The 26814-nt window shown below is 42.5% G+C and overlaps 1 protein-coding gene across 4 annotated transcripts in view; it reads right to left on the reverse strand.

Annotated features, from left to right (window-relative positions):
• Window positions 1-124: 124 nt before the first annotated feature.
• Window positions 125-26814, reverse strand: part of LOC139570695 (kynurenine 3-monooxygenase-like) — a 41035-nt gene continuing 14345 nt past the window's right edge. For 2 of the 4 annotated variants that reach the window (XM_071392815.1, XM_071392813.1), the window contains 11 exons: window positions 25272-25320; window positions 20234-20321; window positions 19568-19733; window positions 18871-18942; window positions 13618-13739; window positions 12874-13021; window positions 11094-11151; window positions 10765-10847; window positions 8345-8446; window positions 8128-8187; window positions 125-1330 (listed from right to left, as the gene is read on the reverse strand). In XM_071392815.1, coding sequence (XP_071248916.1) covers window positions 1190-1330; window positions 8128-8187; window positions 8345-8446; window positions 10765-10847; window positions 11094-11151; window positions 12874-13021; window positions 13618-13739; window positions 18871-18942; window positions 19568-19733; window positions 20234-20321; window positions 25272-25320 — 1089 coding nt within the window. In that variant the 3' untranslated portion in view covers window positions 125-1189. The remainder of the gene's footprint in view (window positions 1331-8127; window positions 8188-8344; window positions 8447-10764; window positions 10848-11093; window positions 11152-12873; window positions 13022-13617; window positions 13740-18870; window positions 18943-19567; window positions 19734-20233; window positions 20322-25271; window positions 25321-26814) is intronic. The other 2 variants (XM_071392816.1, XM_071392814.1) reach the window with 1 other exon arrangement.

Here is a 26814-nt window from a genome sequence, read left to right on the forward strand (position 1 = left end):
TTAAGAAGTTAGCAAGTGTGAAAGAGCTCAAATTCATTCATTCATTATACAGTTTTCGCAAGCCATAACTCCGCCACAAGCAACTGCAAATTCATTAATTCAATAACACCCACATCAAGGCAAATTGTGTTAACAATGTATATAACTTTAATGATAAATCATCAGTTGTCAACACAGGTCATGCAGCTATGACTACTACAGTTGCATTGTTGAGAAGTAACATTGTGATCATGGCACAGCATTAAGGCCAGAGTAACTTATTTTTGTTCATATCCTTGCAGGTGCAACCTCAATCAAAAAAAAAATATTGTGGTTTTAACGTACTGGCCTCGAAGATTAGAACGTTATTTACTGTATTTATGTTTGATTCAACACACCCTCAAAAAAAGCCCCTTAAGTTATTTTCTGGCATGTTGACCTCACATGGAACTGGGACAATAATATGCCACAAATGATTTGGAATGTTTAATTACTGCAACATGACTGACACGAGTTGGATGTTGGTTAATAATGATTAATAACACTTGAGTAAATGAGGGACACAAAGTATTTTTTAAAATAGGTGCTTCCACACAGGTGTGGTTACTGAGTTAATAAAAAAATTAACAGCTCATTATGCTTAGGGTTATGTATAAAAATGCCCAGTTGCCCATTATTTTGGTTACCATGGTTAGAAGAAGAGATCTCATTAACTTTGAAAGAGGGGTATCAAAGTAGCATAGGGGGTTTAAAGTGTGTGTGTTTGTGTTTTAGTCACTAGATCTCAACCCAATTGAACAATTGATTCTGGGAGACAATGTTTTTTCACCACCATCAACAAAACACAAAATTATGCAATTTCTTGTCGAAGAATGGTGTCGCATCCCTCCAATAGTGTTCCAGACACTTGTAGATTATGCCAAGGCATATTGATGCTGTTCTGGCGGCTCGCGGTGGCCTAACGCCCTGTTAAAACACTATGTTGGTGTTTCCTTTATTTTGCCAGTTACCTGTACATTAACACAAAATGTGCCCCACAGGCCTTCAATTACAGTCAATAAAATGTTTATTAAGTACATTATGAAACAATTACATTGGTAATTGGGTCACAGAACGAACACTGTATTTTTCCATCTGTTTTGAGCTCTGTTGTTTGTAGCTCACTTTTCACCCCTCTATCTGGGACGAAGTGGTATTAGCCCACAAAACCTCAGAAGGGACTCTTGAGGGCCTGCAGCCTGGTCCACAGCTGCTCGATGGAGATGTTTGGCATGTTAGGGGGGTATCTGACGAGAAGGTAGGAGCCCCCCACAACAGATGCTGCCACACATAACAGGCCTTGGTTGATCACCTGAGGGGAACAAAAAAATTAAGTTTCTTAAAAATTGGAAATTGAATGATCCTCCATCGTTAAGACTATTTAAATATTGAAAATGTGGGCTACAGAAAAACAAAATAGCATAATTTGAGTTTTAAAAGCACTAGAAATGAGCACAAGGTGAAAGGAAATGAAAAGTGAAACGAAATGTTATGAGAATAAACAAGAAATGTGTTGAAGTAACAACAAAAAAATCTGATGACTGAAACTTAAGTCTCAGATCGATTGTCTATAGCCAAGTTAACCTCCCCTAATGACAATCATGCTTTTTTGGAAAGAGGATAATTTTGTACATATATTAAAATGCGAGATTGACCAATGCCAGTCCCTTGAGTACAGTCGTGGCCAAACGTTTTGAGAATGACACAAATATTAATTTCCACAAAGTTTACTGCTTCAGTGTCTTTAGATATTTTTGTCAGAAGTTACTATGGAATACTGAAGAATAATTACAAGCATTTCATAAGTGTCAAAGGCTTTTATTGACAATTACATGAAGTTGATGCAAAGAGTCAATCTTTGCAGTGTTGACCCTTCTTTTTCAAGACCTCTGCAATCCGCCCTAGCATGCTGTCAATTAACTTCTGGGCCACATCCTGACTGATAGCAGCCCATTCTTGCATAATCAATGCTTAGAGTTTGTCAGAATTTGTGGGTTTTTGTTTGTCCACCCGCCTCTTGAGGATTGACCACAAGTTCTAAATGGGATTAAGGTCTGGGGAGTTTCCTGGCCATGGACCCAAAATATCGATGTTTTGTTCCCCGAGCCACTTAGTTATCACTTTTGCCTTATGGCAAGGTGCTCCAACATGCTGGAAAAGGCATTGTTCGTCACCAAACTGTTCCTGGATGGTTGGGAGAAGATGCTCTTGGAGGATGTGTTGGTACTATTCTTTATTCATGGCTGTGTTCTTAGGCAAAATTGTGAATGAGCCCACTCCCTTGGCAGAGAAACAACCCCACACATGAATGGTCTCAGGATGCTTTACTGTTGGCATGACACAGGACTGATGGTAGTGCTCACCTTGTCTTCTCCGGACAAGCTTTTTCCCGGATGCCCCAAACAATCGGAAAGGGGATTCATCAGACAAAATGACTTTACCCCAGTCCTCAGCAGTCCAATCCCTGTACCCTTTGCAGAATATCAGTCTGTCCCTGATGTTTTTCCTGGAGAGAAGTGGCTTCTTTGCTGCCCTTCTTGACACCAGGCCATCCTCCAAAAGTCTTCGCCTCACTGTGCGTGCAGATGCACTCACACCTGCCTGCTGCGATTCCTCAGCAAGCTCTGTACTGGTGGTGTCCCGATCCCGCAGCTGAATCAACTTTAGGAGACGGTCCTGGTGCTTGCTGGACTTTCTTGGGCGCCCTGAAGCCTTCTTCACAACAAGCTTTCCGCTCTCCTTGAAGTTCTTGATGATCCGATAAATGGTTGATTTAGGTGTAATCTTACTGGCGGCAATGTCCTTGCCTGTGAAACCCTTTTTGTGCAAAGCAATGATGACAGCGTGTGTTTCCTTGCAGGTAGCCATGGTTGACTGAGGAAGAACAATGATTCCAAGCACCACCCTCCTTTTGAAGCTTCCAGTCTGTTATTCGAACTCAATCAGCATGACAGAGTGATCTCCAGCCTTGTCCTCGTAAACACTGTGTTAACGAGAGAATCAATGACATGATGTCAGCTGGTCCTTTTGTGGCAGGGCTGAAATGCAGTGGAAATGTTTTTGGGGGATTCAGTTCATTTGCATGGCAAAGAGGGACTTTGCAAATAATTGAAATTCATCTGATAACTCTTCATAACATTCTGGAGTATATGCAAATTGCCCTCATATAAGCTGAGGCAGCAGACTTTGTGAAAATGTATATTTGTGTCATTCTCAAAACTTTTGGCTACGACTGTAGAAGGACTGAGAAACTCAGTTTCGGTGACTTTTGAAGAGGACATTCTATTGCAAAATGTATGAAAATGTAATTATGCTGACACCATCTAAAATAAAATGTCCACCTCCAGAAATGGGCCAAATAACATATTGGACCATATACAGTTGAAGTCGGAAGTTTACATACACCTTGGCCAAATACATTTGAACTCAGTTTTTCACAATTCCTGACATTTAATCCTAGTAAAAATTCCCTGTTTTAGGTCAGTTAGGATCACCACTTTATTTTAAGAATGTGAAATGTCAGAATAATAGTAGAGAGAATGATTAATTTCAGCTTTTATTTCTTTCATCACATTCCCAGTGGGTCAGAAGTTTACATACACTCAATGAGTATTTGGTAGCATTACCTTTAAATTGTTTAACTTGGGACAAATGTTTCGGGTAGCCTTCCACAAGCTTCCCACAATAAGTTGGGTGAATTTTGGCCCATTCCTCCTGACAGAGCTGGTGTAACTGAGTAAGGTTTGTAGGCCTCCTTGCTCTCACACGCTTTTTCAGTTCTGCCCACAAATTTTCTATAGGATTGAGGTCAGGGCTCTGTGATGGCCACTCCAATACCTTGACTTTGTTGTGTTTAAGCCATTTTGCCACAACTTTGGAAGTATGCGTGGGGTCATTGTCCATTTGGAAGACCCATTTGCGACCAAGCTTTAACTTCCTGACTGATGTCTTGAGATGTTGCTTCAATATATCCACATCATTTTCTTCCCTCATGATGCCATCTATTTTGTGAAGTGCACCAGCCCCTACTGCAGCAAAGCACCCCCACAACATGATGCTGCCGTGCTTCATGGTTGGGATGGTGTTCTTCAGCTTGCAAGCCTCCCCCTTTTTCCTCCAAACATAACGATGGTCATTATGGCCAAACAGTTCTATTTTTGTTTCATCAAACCAGAGGACATTTTTCCAAAAAGTACAATCTTTCTCCCCATGTGCAGTTGCAAACCGTAGTCTGACTTTTTTATGGCGGTTTTGGAGCAGTGGCTTCTTCCTTGCTGAGCAGGCTTTCAGGTTATGTGAATATAGTACTCGTTTTACTGTGGATATAGATACTTTTGTACCTGTTTTCTCCAGCATCTTCACAAGGTCCTTTGCTGTTGTTCTGGGATTGATTTGCACTTTTCGCACCAAAGTACATTCATCTCTAGGATACAGAATGCGTCTCCTTCCTGAGCGGTATGTGGGCTGCGTGGTCCCATGGTGTTTATACTTGCGTACTATTGTTTGTACAGATGAATGTGGTACCGTCAGGCGTTTGGAAATTGCTCCCAAGGATGAACCAGACTTGTGGAGGTCTACAATTTTTTTCTGAGGTCTTGGCTGATTTCTTTTGATTTTCCCATGATGTCAAGCAAAGAGGCACTGAGTTTGAAGGTAGGCCTCGAAATACATCCACAGGTACACCTCCAATTGACTCAAATGATGTCAACTCGCCTATCAGAAACTTCTAAAGCCATGACATCATTTTCTGGAATTTTCCAAGCTGTTTAAAGGCACAGTCAACTTAGTGTATGTAAACTTCTGACCCACTGGAATTGTGATACAGTGAATTATCAGTGAAATAATCTGTCTGTAAACAATTGTTGGAAAAATGACTTGTGTCATGCACAAAGTAGATGTCCTAAACGACTTGCCAAAACTATAGTTTGTTAACAAGAAATTGTGGAGTGGTTGAAAAACGAGTTTTAATGACTCCAACCTAAGTGTATGTAAACTTCAGACTTCAACTGTATATAGCCTATGCATGGTCTATATTATCAGATGTGCTATTGTAACAGTATAATTTTAGTACGTCCCCTCGCCCCGACCTCGGGCGCGAACCAGGGACCCTCTGCATACATCAACAACTGACACCCACGAAGCGTTGTTACCCATCGCTCCACAAAAGCCGCGGCCCTTGCAGAGCAAGGTGCAACCCTACTTCTAGGTTTCAGAGCAAGTGACGTAACTGATTGAAATGCTACTAGCGCGTACCCGCTAACTAGCTAGCCATTTCACATCCGTTACACTCACCCCCCTTTCAACCTCCTCCTTTTCCGCAGCAACCAGTGATCCGGGTCAACAGCATCAATGTAACAGTAAAACTTTACGTCGTCCCCTCGCCCCGACACGGGCGCGAACCAGGGACCCTCTGCACACATCAACAACGGTCGCCCACGAAGCATCGTTACCCATCGCTCCACAAAGGCCACGGCCCTTGCAGAGCAAGGTGCAACCCTACTTCTAGGTTTCAGAGCAAGTGACGTAACTGATTGAAATGCTACTAGCGCGTACCCGCTAACTAGCTAGCCATTTCACATCCGTTACACTATTAGCAATAAGCATTATCACATGTAGCCCAACTGAGGCAGCATAGTGGCTATAAAATGTACAGGCTGAATCATGAGGTTTGTCCATCTGCATTTACCCTATTGGAGTCAACATCCTGATTGTTATTATTAATCATTATTATTTTAAAATGTGAATATATAAATTATTATGAATTATTATTCACTGGTGGGAAAAATGGGTTTCTATTACAAAGTAGGCTGTCATTGCCCTTTTAAGACGCCATTGCCCCTTTAAGAGCTCTGTTGCGCAGCTGCAGGTAAACCATGCTTGAAAATGGATGTAAAACTGCATTTGAAAAACAATGCCAGGCACGCAATTAAAAGGAGTAGAGAAATAAATGTGGTAGCAATGGAAAACTGGGATCCCCCTCTCCTTTTAAACTAAGGTCAAAACTGCTTTCAAAATACATTTGCCAAAACTGCTTTTGCATTAAGAGTGTTTTGCTGTTATTGTATTAAGAATTGTTGTGCATTGACTGCCTGTCAGAATCAATGATTTATATATACACTAGATGACTAGTATAGGGGCACTGTGTTGAAGCCACCTTGCCTCCATCTTGGCACTCCCCCACTGTTGTAAAATATATTTTGGAAGCTATAGAAATGCATTTATTAATGTCTACATTCGTTTTTACAACATGTATTATATTAGACACACCTTAATGCATATGTTTCAACTATATTATGTGAGCTAAAAAAAAAATATATATATGAAAAATATTAAAACATTTTCCTTAAAGTATAATGAGATTACTAACGTTACTGTCCCTGTCACTACAAAAACAATATAATACTTAAACACGTAATTTTGTCCTTTTAATTGAAATTGAAATACTGTAGAAAGCCTCTCAATGGCCAATACATACCATCAACAATCCATGGTTTATATACATTGAGTATACCAAACATTAGGAACAACTTCCTAATATTGAGTTGCACCCCCGCTCTTTTGCCCTCAGAACAGCCTCAATTAGTCGGGGTATGGACTCTAAACGTGTCAAAAGTGTTCCACAGGGATGCTGGCCCATGTTGAGTCCAATGCTTCTCACTGTTGTGTCAAGTTGGCTGGATGTCCTTTGGGTGGTGGACCATTCTTGATACACACAGGAAACTGTTGAGCGTGAAAAACCCAGCAGCGTTGCAGTTCTTGACACAACCCGGTGCGATGTTCAAAGGCACTTAAATCTTTTGTCTTGCCTATTCACCCTCTGAATGGCACAAGGCTTAAAAATTATTCTTTAACCTGTCTCCTCAGCTTTATCTACACGTGAATTATTATTTAACGTGAATTTAACAAGTGACATCAATAAAGGATCATAGCTATCACCTGGATTCACTTGGTGAGTCTATGTCATGTAAAGAGAAGGTGTTCTTAATGTTTTGTATACTCAGTGTACATCATTGGTCAGAATACATGCTTCCCTCAAATGGCCCTCCCAACTTCCTTGAGAGGAATATTACTCTCGCATAGAACTCACAACAACAAGCCATCTAGGTAAATAGGTAAACTATTCTATTATGGGGTTGTATGATTTAGTTATAATAATAACATTACATGGCAAAAAAAGTGGCACTGGAAAGTTACATCCTGAGTGATAAAGTATAGGCTTTAAGTTACTTTGCCAGCAGCTACAGTAGGCTACACACCGCTGTCTTGAGTTGAGCACTGTGGTGGTGCACATTATAGATTAAGTAATTCCCTTCATCTGAACATCGGAGTGTCAGCAACAATCATGCATGTCAGTTCAGTGCACACAGCGTAACAGACTAAATAAAATATTTGAGGATACATTTACTTGGGAATATATTTCGCAGAACAGACATGCTTCTGTCTATATTAGGCTATGTCATTTCCAAACAATCTCCAAACCTTTTGTCTATGGCTATTGTCTAAAAGCCAATATGAAATAAAAAAGATAGATTTCACTATTCATTGAAAAATCCCTCCATCCTTTTGCAAGTTACATTGATGTGCTGTGCATGATATTCTCAAAGACTGTTGGCTATAGCCACCATTTTCTCATTCTTTGCCTCTCTCCATTCACTGACACATGCCTTTCAGTCTGTACTTGAGTCATGTTTTGACGAAACCTTGACATCCCCCCTCACATCCATTTGTTATTCTCTTTATTAAAGAAATGACACGTCATCAAAGACGCCAGGTCAGACAATTTGAGGCAGTGCCAGGGCCAACAGGCTTGACGAGTAACCTCAACCCCTACAAATCATCATGGCCACCCACCATACCAACATCTCTTTGTCAGACAGGGAACTACATCTTCTTTTTGGTTGCAACAAGAAAAACACTGTGTCACTCTGGTTAGAATCAATTCCCCTTTTCTGACCTTGCTTTTGAAAGGATTTTTGAAAAAGCAGTAGTACTGTAGGTTAATGAATTGCATGCAGTTTCAAAATGTCAGAAAGGGCACACAAAGAAATCTCTAAATGCATGCACTCAAAGACCCTTGTACAATGAAGAATGTACAATGTCATGTCTTACTTTGTCTTGCCAGTGCCAGCGTTTTACTGCCTCGTGGTACCTTGTCCTAGTAAATGTAACCTGGGAAAAGGGAATGGTGAAACACCGAGACATTAATAGAAACAAATACAGAAACACACAGAAATAGACTTTAAGAATCCTTCACAGTAATGCAAACTTAAAATCGTATTAAAAATGTACTATCAATTGGAGTGAAATGAATTACGAAAAAACTTGCCATGGTATATAAGGGGATTATTGTCCTTGGCATGATAATGTGGAGGAAATTGTCTACGTATTTTCGGAACAGGAACCATTTGGAATTGACATGTGACCGCATCTAAAAAGATACAAAATACATCTGTCAGCAAATGGATCCATCTGTGCTCGAGATGAATCCAATTCATTACATGTACTCATCATACTGAAAAACCCATTATTTCTCCTGTAATACATGTCATTTTCCAAATGACCATATACCCACCACTTTGACATGCATTACCTGCCCTTTTTAACACTTCACCTCCACAAACGCCATGAACAAACAAGCTCATTAAAAGGGCATTGGGTGCCAATTTTCTCAAGTAAATCTATAGAGCGAAGGCTAAATTTAGCTCTGTAATCAGGTGTTCTTATGATTCTAATGGAGTCTTGCCAAGGTGCTGCGACTGTGTGTGTCACATGCAATCTCGGGGAAGAATGGCTACACGGCTAATGTGGCAGTATACAAGGGGAGGGTAACACTTAAGACCAATTACCGTCTTTGTGCACAGAGGGATGAATTAAAGGATGGACATTTAGTGAGAGCCTGCTTCCTGTCAGCATGTGATGGAACATTTGGCAGCTTGCCTGCTGTCAATTACTCCGGACTCAATCAACTCAATCTCCCCAACCTCTGCCCAAGCAGAGGGAAATGTTTGTACACCCCTCTGCCGTGCCTGTGGATAGTCTCTCTGAACATCTTGGAAGACAGGAGCTATGAAAAATGAAATGACGGTAATCCTTGATGCTAATTAGACGGCGATAATTGGCACCAATTGAGGCTGCAAAACATGGGATTCAGAGAACCTTTGGTTTCGGTCTTAGTGTTATCTTGTCTTCTTGGTGACACTAATTCATTCAGTGTGGCATCACTAAACGTTGGAGATTATACAGATGAATCCATCTATTAAATCAAACACTGTAAAAGCCGTCATTGAGAAGTGATGTTGAATCGATGAGAATGGCCGTTAAGCTATTGATTGATGCAGACAGAGGCCAAGCTAAGTAGATAACCTATTACGTTACACAGATATGATGTTCAGCTCACATTATCTCTTTCATTGATTAAAATGGTTGACACCATGGCTACATTATCTAAAGGGAGCTTTTTCATCATATAGTTCTCCAGATCCAGTGTTCGCTGAAATCAGGCGTGCGTGCTCAGGGGTGCATGCTTAGTCCCCTCCTGTACTCCCTGTTCACCCACGACTGCTTGGCCAAGCACGACTCCAACACCATCATTAAGTTTGCTGTCGACACAACGGTGGTAGGCCTGATCACCGACAACAATGAGATTGCCAGTTCTCTGACTTCCTCCCTATAGGCTATGTGGTGCCAGGAAAACAACCTCTCCCTCAACGTGAGCAAGACAAAGGAGATGATCGTGGACTACAGGAAAAGGAGGGCCGAACACGCCCCTATTCACATCGACGGAGCTGTAGTGGAGCGGGTTGAGAGTTCTGGTGTCCACATCACCAACAAACTATCATGGTCCAAACACACCAAGAAAGTCGTGAACAGGTCGCGACAACGCCTTTTCCCCCCCAGGAGGGAAAAGATTTGACATGGCTCCAAAGATCCTCAACAAGTTCTACAGCTGCACCATCGAGAGTATCCTGACAGGTTGCATCACCACCTTGTATGCTACAGAGGGTAGTGCGTACGGTACAGTACATCACAGGGGCCAAGTTTCCTGCCATCCAGGACCTATATACTAGGCGGTGTCAGAGGAAGACCCCAAAAAATAGTCAAAGACTCCAGTCACCCAAGTCATAGACGGTTATCTCTGCTACCGCACGGCAAGCGGTACCGGAGCACCAAGTCTAGGTCCAAAAGGCTCCTTAACAGCTTCTACCCCAAGCCATAAGACTGCTGAACAATTAATCAAATGGCCACCCGGACTATTTGCATTGACAACCCCCCTTTGTTTATACACTGATGCTACTCGCTGTTTACTATCTATGCATAGTCACATTACCCCTACCTACATGTACAAATTACCTTGACTAACCTGCACCCCAACACATTGGCTCAGTACTGGTACCCCCTGTACATAGCCTCATTAAAACGGCATTGTTGGTTAAGGGCTTGTAAGTAAGCATTTCACAGTAAGGTCTACCTACACCTGTTGTATTCGGCGCATGTGGCAAATAACATTTGATTTGTATAGTTTGATCACTGTAGTTGTACTGTGCCTGGCAAAACTGGGTTGTATTCATTAGGCACCAAACCGTAGAAAACATACTGAAACAGGGAGTAACTACTTGGACTTGCCCAATAAGAAATGATCATTTCCGTTTCTGTTGCAAAATGTTTGAAAACGTTTTCCGTTGCATGCCCTGATGAATAAGACCCTGGTAATGGATCTTGTACTAAGCTAAATGGGTACTCAATTACTTCGACGTAGTTGTACATGGCCAGGTCTGCGATGGCATGGTCGTCTGGGACTCGGACTCTAGTGTACTCAGATAGAACAGCACCTGTAAGAACCAGAATGAATAGAATAGAATATATAAAGTAGATTATATATTTTCCCAACATCCACAGACACACGCAGGTACATGAAATGAAACATGTATATTCAGCTCCACCAACAAAACACACTCATTTAGCTGGTTGTTGTAGAAGTACTTTGACGTCAGGGGAAATGGATTTGAATGCTTTGGTCCTCTGGCTGTCAAAGTACATTTGCTGTGCCGTCTGTAATGTGCAGTGTGTTCACTCACTGAAGTCTTCGTTGAGCTGGTCCATGATTTCGTTGAAAACAAGGCAGTCTTCAAAGCCCTGGAAATAAGCTTAGTTAACTATTTGTTTCAAATGACATTGAATCAACAATATTTTGGAAATGACATTAAATCAAGGTGTCATATTTTATAATAAGAATAATAATGTGTGTCCTGTCCAGGGGGTGTACTCGCTACAGAAACAGGCACCCCATGCTCCTATCAGCCGTTCCGCCTCGCACAAGCCAAGGCTCAAGCAAGGCTACTTACTTATACCACTTAACAGAGACTTTTATCCAGAGGAACTTACAGTACAGTGAGTGCAATACATTTATAGTGTATGTACAGTGCATTCAAAAAGTATCCATGACTTTTTCCACATTTCATTCTGTTACAGCCTGAATTCAAAATCGATTCTTTTTCTCACCCATCTACACACAATACCCCATAATAACATATGTTTTTAGAATTTTTTGCAAAAGTATTGAAAATTAAATACAGACATATCTCATTTACATATATATCCCTGAGTGGTTTCCTTCCTTTCCGGCAACTGAGCCAGGAAGGACGCCTGTATCTTTATAGTGACTGGGTGTATTGATACACCATCCAAAGTGTCATTAATAACTTCACCATGCCCAAAGGGACATTGAATGTCTGCTTTTTTACCCATCTACCAATAGGTTCCCTTCTTTGCAATTTATGTGGTTGAATATTGGTTTGAAATTCACTGCTCAGCTGAGGGACCTTACAGATAATTGCATGTGTGGGGTACAGAGATGAGGCAGTCATTAAAAAATCATGTTAAACAATATTATTGCACACAGAGTGCAACTTATTATGTGACTTGTTAAGCAGATTTTTACTCCTGAACTTATTTAGGGTTGCCATAACAAAGGAGTTGAATACTTATTGACTCAAGACATTTCAGCTTTTCATTTTTAATAGATAAATAAAAACATACTTCCAGTTTGACATTATGGGGTATTGTGTGTAAGCCAGTGACAAAAAAGAAAGAATTGAATTAATTATTTTTTTTAATTATAAAACATTTTTAGCCCCCTTTTTCTCCCCAATTTCGTGGTATCCAATTGTTAGTAGTTACTGTCTTGTCTCATCGCTACAACTCCTGTACGGGCGCGGGAGAGACGAAGGTCGAGAGCCATGCGTCCTCCGAAACACAACCCAACCAAGCCGCACTGCTTCTTAACACAGCGCGCATCCAACACGGAAGCCAGCCACACCAATGTGTCGGAGGAAACACCGTACACCTAGCGACCTGGTCAGCGCACACTGCGCCCAGCCCGCCACAGGAGTCGCTAGTGCACGATGAGACAAGGATATCCCTACCGGCCAAACCCTCCCTAACCCGGATGACGCTAGGCCAATTGTGCGTCGCCCCATGGACCTCCCGGTCGCGGCCGGCTGCGATAGAGCCTGGGCTCGAACCCAGAGTCTCTGGTGGCACAGCTAGCACTGCGATGCAGTGCCTTAGACCACTGCGCCACCCGGGAGGCAAATTAATTTTAAATTTAGGCTATAACACAAACATTTTGAAAAAAGCAAAGGGGTGTGAATACTTTCTGTTTTTACTTTCTGAAGGAACTGTATGTAAGAAGAGACACAGTGAAACTATGACCTTGGCCCTATGACCTTGGCCCTATGACCTTGCTAGCGCCATGCTCGTAACTGAGCCACACAGGACCGCACAGGTCTCATATCTTCCATCCTCCTGCCCCTCTTGCTGTTCCCCTCTGTATATACTACAAATACTTCGACTTACTGCGTTCATCCCCTGTCCATAGAAAGGCACCACAGCGTGGGCTGCATCCCCCATAAGGACACACTTATCACTAAGGTGATATGGAGAGCACTTCACGGACACCATGGCCTGGGCTGGTAGACGGAAATAATCCCTCTTAAGAGCATCCCTGTGAAAGAGGGTCGCAGAGAGACACACAATGACCGCTATGACATTGATATGCATAGTGTATGCTACATGCTGATTTCTTATACAGCTACACAGCAGGACCTTATCCATTCTCTCTTTTCAACCATTGTATCTAATGAGAGAAGAATATGGTCATACTCTCCGGGCCTTGCATTGGCAGAGGAGGGCAGCTAGGATTAATAAACAAACACATCAGCTAGTTGTGTTATATTGTAGGTGTTACATTCTTTATTTCAAAAGAAATTACATCATTCAACTGTGGATTTAGACAGTGGGTGGGGGGGGGGGGATCTAAAACCAAACAGCAATTAAGCTGTTTCTCCTGCTGCCTTTCAAGTCAAGTCAACCCTGAAAAGACCTATATGAGTTACACACCTCAGCTGCAACATGCTGTTCAGCTCAATAAAAAAACTCAGCTCTCCAGGCTATGTAATGGTGGGTCAGTAACTTCACCCTCGAGATGATGGATGTGGGTTTGACCTGCCCTGATGCAATAAAAAAATGTAAGTGGGCCGGAGGGATAAAGGGATGGAAGGAAGGATAGATGGAGGGATACGGGGAGGGGAAGTCACTTACGCTCCTATTAGTGGGATGGCGTCGGGAAAGTATTTCTGGAAGAACTCAGTGACCTGGTCGCCCGTGGTGACATTTTCAAACTCGTCAAACGGCATGAAGAGTGTGCAGGTGAAAGTCTTGTCCTGAGAACAAACAGTATGGAGATTAACGCAGTAAGCCTAACAAATGGATGCTTGACATGCACTGATGGATGTGGCGCAGCGAGATGGGGATGGTGGGTGTGTTAGCAGGCCAGCCTATCCTAGGAGGCCTAGGAGTGTCGCTACCTTGGCCAGTTTTGCAATGCAATGCATTTTTCACCATCCTCCCAATGCACCCTTGAGCTGTACTGAGTGACAGTGCTAATGTACCCTTGAATTAGGTGCATTAACCTGGCCACACTCAAACAGAACAGCTGTTCCACTTTCGCTGAATAGGCCAGAACTTTAATAATGGTATTAATAGTAGCAGTGGTGGAGGCTGAGAGGTGGGATAACTGCCTATCTGCTATAAATGCTTTGCTGACATTTTGTGGGAGCGTTCACCTCTGTTAAAAAGTAGGGCTCGACCTGTGGGACCCAGGGTATTTGAGAAGTGAAGATGTTGGTGAAAAAGTTTAGTGGCTAAAAAGTTTATTTTAGATAAAGTGAATGTCTAGATCTGGACCAGGAGAACTATGTTCAGAGGTCAAAGGTCAAATATCCCTGTTTACACTGTGACCTCCTGCAGGTGATTAGCGAGTTTTGCAATGTGACATATAAATATGTAATTAAAGTGACATACTGTATAACGAATATAGCAGCTCAGGTGACATTTAACCGCAATGTTTAAATTACACTATTTTGACATTTTCTAATGAGTCCATATTGTCCTTTACATTAGATCTATATTATCCCTTTCATACTAGGGCATTTTCCATTCAACTTCACCATACCGCTAACTTTTTCGTCCTTTTCCTTATATCTGAAAGGTATTGCCGGTATCAAAGCCGTATCTCCGCCTAATGACCTTGTAATAATTTTGGTAAATGGAGCCAGAATGCTAAGGCGTCATTGGCACCACTACACTCTTAAACTCTTGATGGTTGCTAGGCAGGCCAGTTAACCATCCTCCTGTCAGTTCTAAACTTTGCGAGGCATGTCACTTCTCCCATCTCTTTGCATAGCCCACCACTAAGTATGCACTGTTTTCTTAACCACAACTGGATCCATAAAGAATTACTGTGGGAATAAATATTACTGAGTGATTCAAATATTGGAATAGAGTAGGCTAATGCAATTGAAGGCACAAATTAAATTGTAGCTTACTGAAACTACCAAAGTCATCCAATTATTGGAATAGATTTTAAGCAATAGCCTGGTCAACTAGATGAACATTTCAGCACTGTTTTGATTGGGACAGCGCCATCATGCTGCTTTGCAACAAGCGTGGGGACTCGTCTTGATAAATCAATGAATGTCAGATTTCACAATTCCCATTTGGACATTGGTTAGGCTATGCTGGTTTGATTTGAATTAGGCTGTGGACATGTTAGCTAAGTTGAGGTGAGTGCTGCTCATGATCATCTTGTCAAGTTTTGCTCTTCACAACGCTTCGTAGCCTAGGCCTACTCCCGACCACAAAAAAAAAAGCCTGTGACTTCACTGACTTGTCTCAAATCAATGTGATTTTGATTCACTGAACCTCCGTCTGCATAGGCTATTTGGTTAACTGGTTTCCGGCTGGTCAAATAAGTGGAGGTGGTATAGCTCATCTATTCATTTGCTCATCTGTCACTGATCAGAAACATTTAGCATTCCATAATGTAGCCCAAATCAAGTGTAGGCCTCTTATTTTGCTTGATTGCATATAGGCAACTCTTTGGAGTTATGTGGGAGTTTATGTGGATCTTGTGTTCATTTTTCACAATCTCAGGCTCAAAAGAGGTTGTGAAAAATGAACACAAGATCCACATGCTTTTGAAAATAGGATTGCTGTTATTTTCTTTTGGAATCATGACGAAGACACTCTCAATGTAAGACCCTACACCTGCTCCCTAACAAACAGGAGTGGGTTAGAAAGAGATGAGGCTTGGACTCGGTTCCACACATTTCCATGACACAGCGCTTCCACACATTTCCATGACACAGCGCTTCCACACATTTCCATGACACAAGTTGTGTGGGAAAAAATATGATTTCTATTTTATTCTGTTATATTTCATGATATTCTCACCACAAAATATATGTGTGTTGACTACGATCGGGTAGGTGTGTCTTGTCTGTTTAATGAACAAAATAGTGTTACGTCCATTCATTTGGACGTAACATAATTAAACTAACAATATACAATTCTACTGTTCTGAAAATACATTTTATTAGTCTTATAATGTTTATTAGGACCTGCCAAAAGCCGGGTGTACACAATGATTTTGGCCTCGATTTTGCTGTCCCAGACAAGCTTTTGAGATCGTAGAAAAAAATTCCCATGTCGTTGCCTACTCGGAGTACCCGGCCGTCACCGACGCTCATTTAATGTGAGCGGGTCAGAGATGCAATCTGAGGGCTAGCGAGCTAATCTTTGAGCAGTCGCAGACGTCCCGATATTTTCAAACATGTCTGCAATGCTCCAAATCTGCACAAAATCTGCAATGCTCTTGTAGTGTGAGATGTGCAACAATAAGTTTTGAGAATGGTTATCAGCAATAGCCAATGAGAGCTCGCCAGGAAGAAGCCAGTGAGATGACGTTGTTTCACATCACCCAGAATGTGTAGAATCTCGAGCAGGAGCCATACTTGCCTTTAACCAAAGCCAAAGACATAGTGTTAAATCATTACAGCTCTGAAGTTCACAAGCAACGTTATTCAATTCAAAATGTTGGCTATATTTTAACTCTTGTATGGCAAGCGTGAATGTCTGACTGAAAACGTTTAAGAGGCTGCTTTGAGCCACAGCTCATTGTAGCTACGTTAAATATAATCACATAATCACATCATTGTTTCCTCGAGACAGCGTGGTGTCGAGAATCCTCATGTCCAAGTGAAGAATCTTGTAGTGTGTGACGCACCGTCTGTACCACTGTTTAGTGCGCGCACCACTACAATGGCAAGTAAAAAAATCAAATACAGGAAAGAAGGTTGTTTAAGGTGAGAGGCTCAGTGATGTTAGGACTTTGAAAGGCTTAAATGAAATAATGGATTTATATTCAATGGATTTATTAAAATATACGCCCACCCACATCTGCACACCAGTATTACCACTCGTCTCCGGTATGCTGGCATGCGCACGGTATAATGCGCACGGCACATGCAGGCAAGAATGTTGTTAAAATGGGCCTGTTTGTAAGGGGGTTAAATAAAAAGCCGCATGAGGCCTTCCGAGTGGCGCAGCGGTCTAAGGCGTCACTACAGATCCGGGTTCGATCCCGGGCTGTGTCGCAGCCGGCCGCAACCGGGAGACCCACGAGGCGACGTACAATTAGCCCAGCGTCGTCCGGGTTAGGTTCGGCCGGGGTGTCCTTGTGTCATCGCACTCTAGCGACTTCTGTGCGGCTGGATTCTGGGTTAAGCGAGCAGTGTGTCAAGAAGCAGTGTCTTGGCAGGGTCGTGTTTCGGGAAGACGCATTGCTCTCGACCTTCGCCTCTCCCGAGTCCGTAGGGGAGTTGCAGCGATGGGGCAAGACTAATAAAAAGCACTATATCTCTTTAGAGCCATCTGGGTTGGCGCCCCCCCTTGGTTTGTGCTGTGGTGGAGATCTTTGTGGGCTATACTCGGCCTTGTCTCAGGATTGTAAGTTGGTGGTTGAAGATATCCCTCTAGTGGTGCGGGGGCTGTGCTTTGGCAAAGTGGGTGGGGTTATATCCTTCCTGTTTGGCCCTGTCCGGGGGTAACTTCGGATGGGGCCACAGTGTCTCCTGACCGCTCCTGTCTCAGCCTCCAGTATTTATGCTGCAGTAGTTTATGTGTCGGGGGGCTAGGGTCAGTTGGTTATACCTGGAGTACTTCTCCTGTCTTATCCAGTGTCCTGTGTGAATTTAAGTATGCTCTCTCTAATTCTCTCGTTCTCTCTTTCTTTCTCTCTCTCTGAGAACCTGAGCCCTAGGACCATACGTCACGGCAAACCGGGCATGATGACTCCTTGCTGTCCCCAGTCCACCTGGCCTTGCTGCTGTTCCAGTTTCAACTGCTCTGCCTGCGGTTATGGAACCCCTACCTGTCCCAGACCTGCTGCTTTCAACTCTTAATGATCGGCTATGAAAAGCCAACTGACTTTTATTCCTGATTATTATTTGACCATGCTTGTCATTTATGAACATTTTGAAAATCTTGGCTCTCTCTAATTCTCTCCTTCTCTCTTTCTTTCTCTCTCTCGGAGGACCTGAGCCCTAGGACCATACGTCAGGACTACCGGGCATGATGACTCCTTGCTGTCCCCAGTCCGCCTGGCCTTGCTGCTGTTCCAGTTTCAACTGCTCTGCCTGCGGTTATGGAACCCCTACCTGTCCCAGACCTGCTGCTTTCAACTCTTAATGATCGGCTATGAAAAGCCAACTGACTTTTATTCCTGATTATTATTTGACCATGCTTGTCATTTATGAACATTTTGAAAATCTTGGCTCTCTCTAATTCTCTCCTTCTCTCTTTCTTTCTCTCTCTCGGAGGACCTGAGCCCTAGGACCATACGTCAGGACTACCGGGCATGATGACTCCTTGCTGTCCCCAGTCCACCTGGCCTTGCTGCTATTCCAGCTTCAACTGTTCTGCCTGCGGTTATGGAACCGCCACCTGTCCCAGACCTGCTGTTTTCAACTCTTAATGATCGGCTATGAAAAGCCAACTGAAAATTATTCATGATTATTATTTGACCATGCTTGTCACTTATGAACATTTTGAACATCTTGGCATAGTTCTGTTATAATCTCCACCCGGCACAGCCAGAAGAGGACTGGCCACCCCTCATAGCCTGGTTCCTCTCTAGGTTTCTTCCTAGGTTTTGGCCTTTCTAGGGAGTTTTTCCTAGCCACCGTGCTTCTACACCTGCATTGCTTGCTGTTTGGGGTTTTAGGCTGGGTTTCTGTACAGCACTTCGAGATATTAGCTGATGTACGAAGGGCTATATAAAATAAACTTGATTGATTGATTGATCTTCTTATACTGTATTCACTTCACAAAAGCACCTCTCCAACATGTTTAAACTTACTTACCTTCTATTATCAAGTTCAGCACATGATAATGAAGCTGAGAGGATAGATATTAGACGAGGGTAAACAAACACAGTGTTCTATTTATACTCACCAGGTTGGGCAGAGCAATCATCATGAATGTGTTACGTGGCCATATGTGCAGATAATTAGGCTTCATGGCAAACTGGGAGCAAAGTAAAAGAAATGACGGCATTATAACAGTATAAAGAAGGTAAACACATTATATACAACAGACACAGTAGCATTGCATTGACCAAAAGTTGATCAACAAACGAGATGACACCTGATACCCTATGCAATACTATGCTGATACAATGAACATTCTCTGATGAAGGTTGACTGACAGATAAGATAAGTTATTAAAATAAATGTTCATCTGACTGGTAGTGTGCAGAGAATTTTTCCTGTTGATACAATGAACTATAAAAACATATCAGTTCAGATTTAGGTTCAAATAGTATTTTATTTCAAATACTTGCCGTGTTTGATTGAGCCTGACTGGTGTGGCGGATGGGAATATAGCATTGGTTCCATTGCACCAGGAAAGCTCATTGAAGCGTAGCTTAAGTATTTGAAAGAACATTTAAAACTATTTGAAACATGGGCTGCATTCAAAAAATGTCTTAGAGTAGGAATTCTGATCGAGGATCAGGTCCCCTCTGTCCATATAATTTCATTCATTATTATCTAAAAGGCGAAACTGATCCTAGCACTGCTACTCCAAGACTGTCTTTGAATATGGCCCCTGATCTGATCCTGTGCCATGTTCTGAGCATCAGAGGACCAACCTCTCCATTGATGGGGGGCATGGTGAGCTCCAGGTACCCATGGGGGATGTAGGTCTGACTGAAGTTGAAACGGCTCTGACGGAGGAACTGTTTCCGAATGGCAGAGAATGCTCCATCACACCCCACAATCAAGTCTGCCAGGATCTCCTCCTTTGCACCATCAGCCCTAAGACACAACATCAACATCATTGAATTAAATGTGATAATTTAAAAACTTCAATGTCAATAAAGTTGTCCATTTATAATTCATTTTAAATAGCTAGAATGTTTGTGAATAAGCCCTAAATTAATAATTCACTATGTGACAGTGCTAATTCTCACAGCGGTAGGGAGGTTTTACTGCTAATTTGGTTGTAAATTGTATGACACAATTACCTCAAGGCCACCCAATTACAGACCAATAAAAAAGTAATGCATAGAGGCTTAAAAGAAACACGTATATTATGACCCTATGACACATATGGTGTTGGACACACACTAGGCCACATGCAATTAAATGCAGGAACACACAGAGTCCAACCAAAAACAATAAAACAAGAACAAGGCAACTTTAGAGAGCACTTTATAAAGAGAGAGAGAGATATATATATAGAGAGAGAATGTGAGTGACTGTGTGAGTGTGTGTGTGTGTGTGTGTGTCCGTCTGTGTGATTACTAACTATTTACCTGAGAAAGGTCATCGCCCCTGTTTCAGTGCTCCAGTTGAGTAGTTTGTGGGCGAAGTTCAGCTTTGTGGTTGAATACGTCTCTGCCGCTGCAGTTACAGAACAACGCATTACAAAAAAAGACTTACATGACACAGTAAACATTGGGCAAAACCTTACAAAAAAGGGGGGGGCAAGGATCGACTACATTTAAGCAACAAGGCACGAGGGGATGTGGTATATGGCCAATATACTATGGCTAAGGGCTGTTCTTAGGGGGGTTGGGGGACCATTTTTTGTTAATTTCATGCAATTCTACACATTTTGCAATAGTGTGGAGAGAAATGTTTGCAGTTTTTAATATGATATTTGAGTGAGACTGACCAAAAATATCTACTGGGGCCGCCATCGACTACGATAACAAGTTTAGATTGCTAAATTAGTTTAGCGACCAGCTATCTAAAAAATGTACGCCGACATGGGCTTATTGACCGACTATCAGTGACTGACATAACAAGAGAAAAACTGCTGATTCACAACCAAATTTCTAAATTGCACCTTGTGTATTCTACTATTCCAACTGGCAACAGTAAGTTCAGACCGAGACTGATCAGAGGGCCTTCAAAAGGAGGGATGCTGCCAGTTGCCCATCCCTGATATGGACTATTAGAAACCCATAAGAGAAACCCCTATGTGTCTCATTAGTCAGACGAATCATGCTCTCACTAACCTATTTTCTCTACCCCAAGGCTGTGGAGCTTCATTTAACATGTTTTTAGGCCCCAAAAAATACCTTACATTTCAAGTTTTATTGGTTGTATGTACAGGATACACATGGTATGCACCGTCCAACACCGTGGATTGATGGCAGCATTCGCGCAAAACTGAAAGCGCAAACCACTGCTTTTAATCAGGGCAAGGTGACCGGAAACATGACCGAATACAAACAGTGTAGCTATTCCCTCCATAAGGCAATCAACCAGGCTAAGCATCAGTATAGAGACAAAGTAGAGTCGCAATTCAACGGCTCAGACATGAGAGGTATGTGGCAGAGTCTACAGTCAATCACGGACTACAAAAGGAAAACCAGCCCCATCGAGGACGACGATGTCTTGCTCCCAGACAAATTAAACAACTTCTTTGCTCGCTTTGAGGACAACACAGTGCCACTGACACGGCCTGCTACCAAAATCTGCGGACTCTCCTTCACTGCAGCCAACATGAGTAAAACATTTAAACATGTTAACCCTCGCAAGGCTGCCGGCCCAGACGGTATCCCCAGCCGTGTCCTCAGAGCATGCGCAGACCAGCTGGCTGGTGTGTTTACGGACATATTCAATCAATCCTTATCCCAGACTGCTGTTCCCACATGCTTCAAGAGGGCCACCATTGTTCCTGTTCCCAAGAAAGCGAAGGTAACTGAGCTAAATGACTACCGCCCCGTAGCACTAACTTCCGTCATTATGAAGGTCTTTGAGAGACTAGTCAAGGCCCATATCACCTCCACCCTACCTGACACCCTAGACCGACTCCAATTTGCTTACCGCCCCAATAGGTCCACAGACGACGCAATCGCAATCACACTGCACACTGCCCTAACCCATCTGGACAAGAGGAAAACCTATGTAAGAATGCTATTCATCGACTACAGCTCAGCATTTAACACCATAGTACCCTCCAAACTCGTCAATAACCCTGGGTCTCGACCCCGCCCTGTGCAACTGGGTCCTGGACTTCCTGACGGGCCGCCCCTCAGGTGGTGAGGGTAGGTAACAACATCTCCACCCCGCTGATCCTCAACACTGGGGCCCCACAAGGGTGCGTTCTCAGCCCTCTCCTGTACTCCCTTTTCACCCATGACTGCGTGGCCATGCACGCCTCCAACTCAATCATCAAGTTTGCAGACGACACTACAGTGATAGGCTTGATTACCAACAACGACGAGACGGCCTACAGGGAGGAGGTGAGGGCCCTCGGAGTGTGGTGTCAGGAAAATAACCTCACACTCAACGTCAACAAAACAAAGGAGATGATCGTGGACTTCAGGAAACAGCAGAGGGAGCAGCCCCCTATCCACATCGACGGGACAGTAGTGGAGAAGGTGGAAAGTTTTAAGTTCCTCGGCGTACACATCACGGACAAGCTGAAATGGTCCACCCACACAGACAGCGTGGTGAAGAAGGTGCAGCAGCGCCTCTTCAACCTCAGGAGGCTGAAAAAATTTGGCTTGTCACCAAAATCACTCACAAACAATTACAGATGCACAATCGAGAGCATCCTGTCGGGCTGTATCACCGCCTGGTACGGCAACCGTTCCGCCCATAACCGTAAGGCTCTCCAGAGGGTAGTGAGGTCTGCACAACGCTTCACCGGGGGCAAACTACCTGCCCTCCAGGACACCTACACCACCCGATGTCACAGAAAGGCCAAAAAGATCATCAAGGGCAACAACCACCCGAGCCACTGCCTGTTCACCCCGCTATCATCCAGAAGGCGAGGTCAGTACAGGTGCATCAAAGCGGGGACCGAGAGACTGAAAAACAGCTTCTATCTCAAGGCCATCAGACTGTTAAACAGCCATCACTAACATTGAGTGGCTGCTGCCAACATACGGTCTAATCTCTAGCCACTTTAATAATGAAAAATGTATGTGTATAAGGTAGTTGTTGTGAAATTGTTAGGTTAGATTACTTGTTAGATATTACTGCATGGTCGGAACTAGAAGCACAAGCCTTTCGCTACACTTGCATTAACATCTGTTACCATGTGTATGTGACAAATAAAATTTGATTTGAACTAAATTCTTACTTGCATGTTCGTTCTCGACAATGCAACAACAATAAGAAATATTCCAATAAGAAATATTCCAATATAAGAATACAAACAAAGTAAATGGCTCAGTAGAATAGAATAAACATTTTAGCACAGGAAGGCACAATTTATAGTCCAATATTTACATGTTTTTTGGGGAAAGGAGGGATTGGAGGAAAGTATTTAAATTGTACAGCATTTAACGTCTAAGTCTTCATGCACTTTAATGAGAACCATGAAAATATGTTAAACCCAGGGGAAATCTATATATTATAGATTGTATTAAAATTATTTTTTTAATGTCAGTGGTTAAGTGGAAAGAAAGAGACACGTCTCTATTTAACCTTAAACTTTACAGATGGTTTTAAGACAGTACTTTTAACAAGCACATCAAATCAAACTTTATTTGCCACATGCGCCAAATACAAGTGTATACTTTACCGTGAAATGATTACTTATTTAACCAACAGTGCAGTTCAAGAAGAATAAATTATTTACCAAGTAGACTAAAATGAAAAAGTAATAATAAAAAGTAACACAATAAGAATAACAATAACGAGGCTATATATAGGGGGCACCGGTACCGAGTCAGTGTGCAGGGGTACAGGCTAGTTGAGGTCATCTGTACATGAAGGTGGGGGGGGTCAATGTAAATTGTCCGGTAGCAGTTTTTATGAATTGGGGGTAGAAGCTGTTGAGGAGCCTTTTGATCCTAGACTTGGCGCTCCGGTTACCGTGTGGTAGCAGAGAAAACAGTCTAAAAATTGGGTGACTGGGGTTTTCCTCTGACACCGCCTATTATATAGGTCCTGGATGGCAGGAAGCTTGGCCTCAGTGATGTACTGGGCCGTACGCACTACCCTCTGTAGTGCTTTACGATCAGTTGCCATACCAGGCGGTGATGCCACCGGTCAGGATGCTTTCGATGGTGCAGCTGTAGAACCTTTTGAGGATCTGGGGCCCCATGCCAAAACTTTTCAGTCTCCTGAGGGGGAAAAAAGGTTTTGTCATGCCCTCTTCATGACTGTCTTGGTATGTTTGGACCATGATAGTTCGTTGGTGATGTGGACACCAAGGAACTTGAAACTCTCGACCCGCTCCACTACAGCCCCGTCGATGTTAATGGGGGACTGTTTGGCCCGCCTTTTCCTGTATTCCACTCTCAGCTCCTTTGTCTTGCTCACATTGAGGGAGAGGTTGTTGTCCTGGCACCACACTGCCAGTTCTCTGACCTCCTCCCTATAGGCCATCTCATTGTTGTCGGTAATCAGGCGAGAGAAACTATTCATATCATCTTAATAATCCATATTATTTTATTGTAGAAATGGCAGATTGACATCAGGTAGATAATACAAGATTAACCTATTTGCCATTCAAGATGAGTGGATAAGCATACTGCATTTCAATAAGCACATACAATATTGAGAATCTGATGTGCTCTCCAGAGCCCTATACTTAGTTAGCGAGGTAACTTTCGGTTAACTCTGAGTTCAACTCTGGATAACCGGTACCACGAAAATGGCTCACCTTTTAGCCAGGTAAATTTCTATGGCAACGAATCCTTCAGCACCAACATGCTAACTTAGACCAATGAAATCAGATTCCTCCGTCTCGCAAAGATTGCGTCATCATCCCCTTCATTTGAAGACGATGACTGATAAAATATTTTATTAATCACATGTTTTGTTGTGTGTTAAAAAATTATAATGTTAAAATATATTTCACATTACACATTTAGTAATGACATAATGCATTTGAAACTTCACGCACATAAAACTTGTGAATAACTTAATATCATTATTTTATCGATAGGAGTGGGGAAAAAAGGTGCTTGTGCATTCATAAGCACAAAGACGGCGTTAACAATAAGTAATACAATAAAGACGCACTTCAACAAGCCTATTTAAAACCATAGCCTGCTGAATTTGGAAGCTAACTTTTCTTTCATTTTGATTTCGGCACAAATTACAAATGTGGCACTGACTCGCCCATAGATTGATGTTTCAGCATTGCCTCAATGAAGAGTCTGGCGTTCGACTAGGTATGTGCGACATCCAGGCGCAGTTCCAAGCCTGCTAGAGTTAGCGGCAGGCGAACAAGCAATAGCCACTGTTGTAGTGTGAATGACACCTAAACTGGAATGTAAATCTAACTGAAGCTGGCTAGCTTTAGAAAACCCAGAGTAGATCTTTCTTCAATAGAAGTATACCCCTCAGGCGTTATGGGAAGAAGGATTTTCATTCTCCTACCTGACAACAGTTCTTTGTTGAGGTTGGCTCTGTCGACAGACAGGATGTACTGAAAAGAGAACAGGCTGTTACAGTACCTTTCAACTACACAGAATAATGTGACGCTGTAACACTGACACTACCACTTTTTTGGTATGAAAATGTCAACAATGAATACATTTCAAATACATTGAGAAGCAATGCTCGGGGATTCTTAAAACATTCAGTGACTGAAATGTGAGTGGGATCGGGGAGTCTGTCTATTGTCGATTAAGAATTACTGAGTTGATAGATCGAGTAAGCTTTGGTTCAAATCATCTTTTGAAGTGTTGAGTGGATGGGATAATTGATTTAGCGGAACATCCATCGGAAGGGCCCTTTTTTATCTTGTCCTTTCTACTTGAACAATTGGGTAGAATAAAATACCTCTTTCCCACGGAATAAATAAATACTTCTCGAATTAGCAACCATGTCTTCTCCCTCCACCTCTCTATCCATCACCACTCTCTGCCTAGCCGACCTCCCCTAATTATTTTTCATAACTTTTTTTATATGTCTGATCGTGTCTTCTCTCTTGTTATCCACTTTCTCCCCATCTACATTTTTTCCTAACATCCTGTCTTCCCACTTCTCTTAATGACAGAGGGATTACTGAGTTTAGTGGGCTACTATGAAGATATTTGCCTAAATATAGTTCCTCTTTAAAGACAGAATAGAACAGAGGTTAACGCCTTTCAAAAACACAACTCCCAAACAGCTCTGTGTAGACAATAGGGCTCCCCTCCATCATCATATTGCATGGTACCTGTCCTGAGCTGAGCATCACCTTTAATATGGGGTGGAATTACAGCTCATGTCATCTATCATAGGTACAGAACCAAACAGAAACATGTGACAATGTTGGGAAGTTTACACCACACAGGACAAGACAGGTGTTCAAATATTATAATTTCAAAAACTTTAGCTGTGCTTGATTTAGCTTGCTTGTTGAAATGGTACCAATAAAACATTCAGAAATGCAAACGTCGCCCACCTGGCACTCCAGGCAGTCTGAGGCAAACGCTTAAAGCATCTGAAAAAGTGCAAATTCTATTTGAAGTCATAAAGTTTGTAATAGATGAAAAAGCTTCCTCTCAAGCTAAAATAAATAACACTTACCTGTGGGGTGACAGGTACATTGTGCTTTGTTTCCGGTCTGTATTAGGACACTCCTTGACCTCAGCAGCCAACTGTGACCAGCACAGACATGAGTTCAAATACTAGTTGTACTCTTTCAAATACTTTAAGGATTTGCTTTAGTCTGCATGGAGTGCCAAGTAGGCAGGTTTTGCACTTTGGCAATTTTTCTATCGGTTCCATTTCACAAAGCAAGCTCAATCAAACACAGCTGAAGTATTTGAAATGATAGTATTTGACCACAGGTCTGGTTACATCTCAAATTAACACCTATTAACAATGATTGGTTTAAAGATGTAATGCACAGTAAGGGGAAAAGCGCCACTGCTGCCCCATGGCTGTTGTTATTGTTTGATGAAGCAGAGCTGGGGAGCATCCCGCATTGTTG

Source organism: Salvelinus alpinus, chromosome 3, assembly GCF_045679555.1.
Source record: "Salvelinus alpinus chromosome 3, SLU_Salpinus.1, whole genome shotgun sequence".
NCBI lineage: Eukaryota > Metazoa > Chordata > Actinopteri > Salmoniformes > Salmonidae > Salvelinus > Salvelinus alpinus.